General features: G+C 36.5%; 1 protein-coding gene across 1 annotated transcript in view; it reads right to left on the bottom strand.

The window, feature by feature from the left end:
* Nucleotides 1-2,279: 2,279 nt before the first annotated feature.
* Nucleotides 2,280-9,006, bottom strand: part of NEK7 (NIMA related kinase 7) — a 153,422-nt gene continuing 146,695 nt past the window's right edge. The window contains exon 10 of the mRNA XM_044267546.1: nucleotides 2,280-5,294. Within this exon, the coding sequence (XP_044123481.1) occupies nucleotides 5,184-5,294 (111 nt within the window). The 3' untranslated portion in view covers nucleotides 2,280-5,183. The remainder of the gene's footprint in view (nucleotides 5,295-9,006) is intronic.

The following is a 9,006-nucleotide window of genomic DNA, read 5'->3' as shown; positions in this document are numbered from 1 at the left end:
TATGGTAAGTTTTAAGCACATGATAAGTCAAGAGCAGATGACTTTAAAAAAAAATGTTCTTAGCTATTTTTATAGATTTATTTTTCCATATGAACTTTGACGTCATTTTACCAGGTTCCAAAAAAAGGTGCGATTCAGATAGACACTACCTTACCAATATTATAGAGAACTTGATTTTCATATGAAGTTTCCCATCTGGAACACAAACTCTTTTTCTATTTGTTCTGTATTTGCTTTGTGTTCTTCAACAAGACTTTATCATTTCCTTCATATCGGTTCTACATGTTTCTTGCTCATTTATTTCTAAGTATTTTATAATCCCTATTATGAATTTTTATATTACTATTACATTACTATTACTTATTACCCTTATATTACTGATTATTGCAAATATAGAGAAAATACACGTCTCTAAATCTACCTGGCATTACTCCATCCCAACCCACCCACTCTCATCTGTTGCTTCTCAGAGAGCCCAGCTAACTTCCCCCAGGCCTGCAGGCTCTTTCCCTTGTTTGTTCTTTGGCTGACTCCTTTTTCATCCTTTAGGTCATTTTACTTCAATGTTCCCTCCTTAGTGTCTCCTTTCCTCCATAGCACCCGTAACAATTTGCATTTATGTATTTCTATTTCTGTAAATGCATTTCTACCCAACTTGACTTTAACTCCATGAAAAAAAAGAAATATTTTTCTCAAGACTAATACAGGATCTATGAGGATACATGATAAACACTTGCAGGCTCGATGGATAAATCCTTTCTGTGGACCTCTTTCTTTCTTATCACCTCTGTACTCCCTGTCCGGTATCTTCAATTTCTCCTCCACCTGCGACCTCTCCTAATCTTCAAACCATTTTAAGTTCACTTTACCTTAAAACGTGAGCTATGACTCCTTCTGGTTACCTTCTATTTTTCCTTCACCTGCCATCATCTTTCCTATTTTTACCTGGGTTTGTTTTCCACTCCAGTCTTCTACTGAACCTGTATGACCGTGGCCTTCTCAGGAAGTCCAGGACCTGGCTGTCAATCCCTATTATCTCCAACTTCTTTGTCATTGATGGCAACTTGTAACTTAAAATTTTTCTTCTAGTGTAGTTTGTGTTTGCTTCTCTCATCCCCTTACTCGCCCTCGCCTCTCCCGATTTCTGCTGGTTTTGCATCTCTGCATAGTATCCCCCGAAGTGCTCAGTTCCACCCACCGCATCAAAATGTTCATTTATTAATTCAACAAAAATAAGATGAGTGACTATCAAGAGGATTGTGTTAGGTGTTGCGTATCACACAGAACAACACAGGAAGTACCTGTCCACCTAGAGTTGAGGCTCTAGCAGGGAGACGGAACGTAAACAATCACACAAGGAATCATTTGGCTACAAACAGTTGGGTAAGTGCCAAAAGGAGGCGTACACGATGTGGTCTGGGTGGCGCCTGAAAAACTACATTTAATGTCAGCCATGAAAGTTTGGTAGGGTTTTTGGTGGATTTTTTGAAGGATTTTACCCCATCAAGATCTTTTAGCCTCAGCATTTCTAGATGCAGAAAGTAATCTTCACTTTTTTATGTGAAAAGAACATTCAAACTATTTCTAAGATTGCTAATAGTGTATTAACGGTGACTGGAATGGAACAGCTTACCTGAATTTTAGACTCATAACTTTATAATCTGAGAAAACTTTTTTTTCACCTTCTAACTCCTTTTATTTACTTACTTACTTTTAAAAATTTATTATTTATTTATTTATTTAATATATAATGTATTATTTGCTTCAGGGATACAGGTCTGTGAAAGCAGACTCCCTGTGAGCAAGGATTTCAATGCGGGACTGGATCCCAGGACCCTAGAAAAAGTTCCTTTTCTTACTCAAAGACAGAAAATAGGATGCCTGGGTGACCTTCAGCTCAGGTCATGATCCCAGGGTCCTGGGATCCAGCAGGGAGTCTGCTCTGTCCGCTTCTCCCTCTCCCTCTTCCCCTCCCCTTGCTTGTCTCTCTCTTCCTCTGACAAATAAATAAATAAAAATCTTAAAAAAAAAAAAAGACAGAAAATCATGTACTGAAGAGAGTAGGCACATGTGGAGATGTACTTAGTTTAGTGCATATTTATTAAACTACTTCTTAGTGTCTGTCAGAGCTCCATTATCACCCTCAAGTGTTTCAATTCTTAGGCTTCTCCCAAAATGGTAACGTCACTGAAATGAACATGAGCTGTTTCTTCTGTAGGTTAAATGAAATAAACAATGGCAGACTTTAGTGGGGAAAAAAAATCATAGATACATAAAAATTTTATTGTATCCATTGTTTAATTTTGTTTTTATTTATATTAGGATATTATACAATTTCCAAAGCTAACAACAGAATCTTTTTAGTAGGTGTATTTGAAGCATAACAAAATAAAAGTATTTCACAAAAAAAGTCCATATTACAGTACTATTGAAATATGAGGCATAGGATAATTACGCATTTGTGGGTTATAAACATAATACATTCATTTTAAAGAAGAAACATTTAATATGAATAACATTTTGGTTAAAATAAATATCATGTAAATGTTAACAGCAACACCTGAAGTATATTGATACAAGAAAGGTGTTTTGTAATAGGGTACTATGTAAAATGGTAAAGCATTCATGAAATGGCTGTAACATCTTACTAAATTTACAAGCATTGCACATTGTTGAGCACTTTTATTTATACAGGGATACACTTCACCCACCATTCCTAAACCTCAGCATACAAAAACAGTTACCCCACATTTTCCTCTGGGGAACCGGTACCAAAGTCTAAATAAGGTTTAGAATCAGATGTACCTTTCATTTTACTGTTTCCCAATTCAATTCATATGTTTTACTTAGTACAAAATTTACTTATAAACAGAAATATAAAGAGAATATTTCATAGGTGATTATAAAAATTAAAGCTTCTAATCATCTTCATAATTCTCTGAAACAATCTCATTCAAAATTAAAATCTGTTGTTTACACAGTTGTTTCTTCAGGAAAAAATATGAACAATTAGGAAAAAGATACAATATCGAAAACAAAAAGTTTCCACTTGTAGAAAATAATAATGGATTTCCCTGATCATTAAATTCTTCCTAGCTATTTCCTTCTAACAAAGAAAAGCTTAAATTTTTGCTTAAAAGTCACTGGGAGGGGTTACACACATGAATTTTAGGTTCACTTATTTTTCTAAAGATTGTAAGAAAAAGGAGATTATCTGTTCCAACCTCAGAACAATTTTCTTTCAATTATATTATAATAAAATGAACATGACACTAATGGTCAACAGAAATAACCGACTTACTCATCCTTCTGGAGAAAATCTACGATGCTCAGTGTAAAAGCTGTAGGTAACTGGAATCTGGTAAAAACGATATATCTGGCCCTCATTTAAAGGACCACCCGGGCGTTCTTGGTCTATCCCAAGACAAAATTACCCTTCAGATACCACAACTGATTACATTTGGGGAGGGAGGGGAGTTTATGCTTTTGCCCTTTATAAACCATTTTTGAAGTTTACAAATGTCTTGAAAGTATTCAAACAACTGTAAGAAAAATACTTACATGAGAAGACAAAACCAGAGGTTACATCAGCTAAAGGTAGGTACTCTCTAAACACGAGGTTTCCATGTTGGGAGGATTATCCATCCCAGGGTTCCAGGGTGGCCTGGTGTCCTTGAATGGTGACTGCCACTTGGCCTTTTGGCTTTCACGATTCTGTGACAAACGGGTCACCACTAACATGAAGGCACTCAGGGAAAACCCATCTCCACAACAGCATTTACTAAACTCTGCCCATGTCCTTAAACTAAACGAAGCGTTACCATCTCTGTCATCTTCATGCATGAATACAATACTTGGCTTAAAAGCTTCTCAACAGAAGTGTTAATCTCATAAAAATTCTGGCTGTGGTAATGACCAGTTTTCATTGCTTTAAACATATTCTAAAATTACAACCTTGTCAAATGAACTGAAACTGTGTCAACATTCACAGGTACAATGCAACACACATTCTTTCTTCCTCTCTGACAAAATACACTCATACAGGGTGGCCCAAATTTTATAAAAGTTAAAAAAATGTTTTTAATCCAGGAAAAGTATTGGTATACCAAATATTTTTTAAAGGGTATTATGTTCTCAGAAAATCTGAAACATAATGGATAAGATGCACATACAATATAAATAAAAAAGTAACTTGAAGAATACAAAAAAATTTCTGAAGGGGACCAATCAGAACTTCAATAAAATCTATGCATAAAAACATATGCTTACACTATAGTGTACAATTATGAAGAGAGAATTTAAATTTATAAAGAAGTTGAAATATAGTACTGCAAGATTATTCAAAGATTTTTCAAATGTACAAACAATAATAAAAACACAAAAAAAGCCTCAGGCAATGTGCAACTTTCAAAATTACTATCACACCAGCCAAACAAATCCTTAACCACTTTTTAAATGGATTCATTTATACCATTTTAATGCAAAAAGACTATCAGAGAGATTAAAACAAAACAAAATAAAGCAAAGAACTCTTCAGTGTCTGACTCACATTTTATCCCCCAATTTTTTCACATTTAAGAGTTGCCCTTTGAATGTATGAGCTAAGAATTTTAAGTGTTTCTCAAATAGTTTATGTCTACATTTATCTTAAGAATTATATTTGAAAGCTACAATGCTAAGAACTAAAACACATACTTCAAACTTTTAAGAATAAAATAATCAAAAAAGTTCACAACTGTGTTAATCTCCAATGTCCATAAATGACAAAAAAGCAAACAAGTCATGTGCTCAGATACTCTTCCTCAGGTTACAAGTCTATCTTGATGAGTGCCAAGCTGCGCCTTCAACATTTGGCACTGAGAGTCTATCTGAACACAATTCATCAGCAAAAAGGAAAAAAAAAAAAACCTAAATAATTCTTAAAAGCTTTAGCCATTAAAAACCATTAAGTTTCATTTACTCTCCTAACATGCAACCTGATGATCCAAAGTCATTTGGGGTTTGTTTGCAAGAAGGTGACTTAAGCTGGTACAAAATGAAGCTTATGTGAAAACTGGTTAAGGATTCAAAGCACATTAGCTCTGAAAGATTCATCTTAACACCCAGACGAAAACAGGGAGGTATGATTTGCACAAAAATACTTTAAATTAGTTTGGTTGTCTTCTCCATGATCTTCCACGTATTTAGCTGCTAGCGGTGCACGCGTGCATCCTCTTGGCTACATCATAAACGTAGGTGATGTCTGGTCGCTTCTCTGGATCTGGACTGATGCACATATTCACTAACTGTCGTAGCTGCAGAGGAAGAAAATACAAGACACTTTAAAATACCATTTCAGGGGCGCCTGGAGGGGCTCAGTTGGTTGAGCGTCAGCCTTTGGCTCAGGTCATGATCCCAGGGTCCTGGGATCGAGCCCCAAGTAGGGGCCTGCTTCTCCCTCTCCCTCTGCCTGCCACTCCCCCTACTTGTGCTGTCTCTCGGGCAAATGAATAAAATCTTTAAGTAAATAAATAAATAACCATTTCAGTTAATTATTGAAAATATTCTGGCTAGATATAGATTTACAAGGAAAGTATATTTTCTGACTAAATAGTCACATGTGGAATTTGGGAATCAAAACAAATGAGCAAAGGAAAAAAAAAAAAAGACAAACCAAGAAACAAACTGTTAAACTACAGAAAATACTGATGGGGAGATCGGTGGCGGGGTGGGCAAAATCAGTGAAGGAGATTAAAGCTCACTTATGCTGAGCACTGAGTAACACAGGGAATTGCTGAATCACTGTACTGTACACCTGAAACTAATGTAACACTGTACATTAACTACAATGGAATGAGAACGAAAAAACCTTAAAAAAAAAGAATATATATAACTGCTGTCAATGACTTTACAGTTAGTTGAAGTCTAAAGAAGTATGTATAATCATTGGTAAGTGTTAAGGTCAAGAAAAAGTACTGTCTACATTCAGAGGCTTTACAATGATGTTACTATTTTTCAAAGAAGTTTATCCTAGGCGGCACAGTGGGTTAAGCCTCTGCCTTCAGCTCAGGTCATGGTCTCAGGGTCCTGGGATCGAGCCCCGCATCAGCCTCTCTGCTCACTAGGGAGCCTGCTTCCCCCTCTTTCTCTGCCTGCCTCTCTGCCTACTTGTGATCTCTCTCTCTGTCAAATAAATAAATAAAATCTTAAAAAAAAAAAAGCTTATCAGAAGACAATAGTCATAAAGGACAACAGGTTTTTATCTCTAAGGCACCAAATTAACTGTAGATATATATACATTTATTTGATCTAGAATGTATTACATTAGCCTTGATATTAAGTTTAAATTTTCATAATTATATAGCATGTATCTACAGATCTAAATTTATATGAGGCATAGGGTAGATGGCTATCATATGCACTTATCATAAGTCATTTTATATAAATATAAAATGTTTTTATTAGTCTCATATTAAAGAAAAAGTACTCTTCTAAACTACGAATAATCAAGTATAAGCGAGGTAAATTATGAATTTATTTGTACCCCAATCCCAACCCTCAACTGCAGGAAGCAGTATTAGAATCTTCACTTTACAGAGAGAGCTGAAGTTTACTGACGTATTTCCATTACAGAAAATAAGCACACCTCAATACATGGGGAAAAAAACATCCTTCCATCTGGTCCTAGAGCCAGGGAATAGAAGTACGTGGGATTTCATTCTCAATTCCAACGGCATCATGTGTGTGACCTCTCACAGACGATAAGCCAAATGAAGAGGAAGAGCCAGATTCTTTGGCTTTTGAAGTATGTCTTGAGGAATAACTTAGATATTTTGAAAATGTGCACTAATTCTTTCTGGCCAGTTATTAGCATGTAGTAAATATTAATGATAATATTACATCCACTGAGAGGGTCTGAGAATTTCAATTTATATTCCTTGTAATGCAGCAGACAATAGCATTGAAAATCCTCAAGGGGTACAGCAAATCCACAAGGCATTTTATCATGGCGATCTGAGAGAAATTTAAATCAGAAAGAGGCTGGCATTTTACCCATTAAAATAAAAACAAATACATCCAATTATACACAATACAGAAAGCAGCAGGAAAAACATTTGTAATGATACTTGTATTTAAAAGATAATGTGTTCTAACAGGTCGCCTAGTTGTTAGATATTTTGTTTAGAGATAAAAATGACAAAAGCAGCAGGAAAGATGACAGAAAAAGAGAACTGTGGTACAAAAATGTATTCCATTTAACCAGAATACACGTAGATGTAATGGCAATTTTTGACTCCACATCCCTCAAACCAGTCCAGAAGCTTCTCTTCCCAGCCTGATAGGTCAGAATGGGGTGACGCTTCCAACCTACTGTAGTAAATGGTCCTCAAGTTTCTCCTGCCCAGAGGAGAAAGTCCCCAAGATTAAAGATAGATGGATATAAATGTACTCGAAGAGGACAAAGACTCTCTGGCTCTCCAAAGCAGAAGATGAGAACCAGATGTAATCAAGAGGAAGAGAAATCAACACCACAGTAAATGGAGAGGGAGTGAGGCCAGCAGCTGAACCACCATGTTGAACCCCCTCCTTCGGGACAGCCTTCCTAAGGACTGACAGGAGACTCAGAAACACAGCGGCAGACAGAGCCAGGGTAAGACTGCATTTGTTCTTCCTCTTTCTCACGTGGTTTGATCTCCATCCGAAGTGTAGTTCATTGTGTCATCAAGATTTATCTCGTCCAAAGAAGTTTCTAACAAGTCACGTAGTACAAAATCATAGACGATATAAAGTAGGCAAACCTCAGTATATTTATGAATCAAATAATCTGATCAATTTTTTCCCTAAATTGTTACCTAATAAACAAGTGGATAAAATATGAAAACAAGATCCTATAAAATTAAAATATGCTTGAGTAGTGATCCTCACTCATCTAGAGTAGAGCACTATGTTGGCATCTGGGGACACTGAGGGTACATCAGGGTGAAAAACCAGCCCAGAAAGGAAGGCCTATTGTCTAGGAAAGAAGTGAGAGATTGACTCATTTTCCTTCTTGACAATCTGACCCTTCTTTCCTTTCTACCTCTCCCTTCTCCATTTATTCATTCATTCAGTAAAATCTTATTGAGCATTTACTATGCACCAGATACTTTATTAAGTAGTAAGGATAAAGCAATAAATGAAATACACATGATACCTGCCTTTGTGCCACTTACAGTCTAGTGGGGGAAGAAGGACTGACAAACGTGAGACTGAGGAAACCATATTAACTAATTCTCTCATAACTACAAAGTGATCCGTATCTCAAGAGGTATTTGTGAGATAGTTTGAGGCAAAAAGACTGTAGATGGCCGCCCGGAAGAGACAATTATTAATCTCTTTTTCCTTCCATCTGCCTAGCTCCGAGTTGCTTCATCTCATTCACTGAGGATATCGAGCTGACCGTATTCTTCATCCCAAGTACAACAACCACATCTTTGGTCACTCTGATGCCTATCTGAATCCTCTATCTAAAACAAAATTCTTGACTACCTGGCCTTAATCTTCACTTTTACTCCATTTTAGTCTCTGCCTCCTAAGTGCACAACCTAAGCTTTACAATGTCCTGTGTCGCATAATAAATGTGGACACAAGCCCCTGTCCTTCCAGGGCTGTCCCCCAATATGGTTGTGCTTTGATTTGAGACCCTTTCCAATACCTTTCCTCTTCATCAATCATCGGCTTCCGGACTTACGTCATCCATTTCCAGGCTAGACCTCATAGTACAATCCTTGAACAACTTCTTTGGCAGCACCATTAATAATCCTTTATCTTTTCACAGTATCAACCCTGACAATTGTTTTCTTTGCTTTTCTACCAGGATGTGAAGGACTGCTGGAGAAGATCACAGACTCCATATAATCCGGAGTCACCACATTCACGGTTCCAACTGCAGTTGGACCTTAAAAGCTGTTCTTTAATCCAAATGTTTTGCACGATAAACTCCATTACCCACAAAGGCTAATCTCAACCTTCTCTAATCCGTAGGCA

The sequence above is a fragment of the Neovison vison genome, chromosome 10 (genome assembly GCF_020171115.1).
Source record: "Neovison vison isolate M4711 chromosome 10, ASM_NN_V1, whole genome shotgun sequence".
Taxonomy (NCBI): domain Eukaryota; kingdom Metazoa; phylum Chordata; class Mammalia; order Carnivora; family Mustelidae; genus Neogale; species Neogale vison.
Note: the sequence above shows the minus strand (reverse complement) of the source record. Positions and strands in the feature narration are given on the sequence as shown.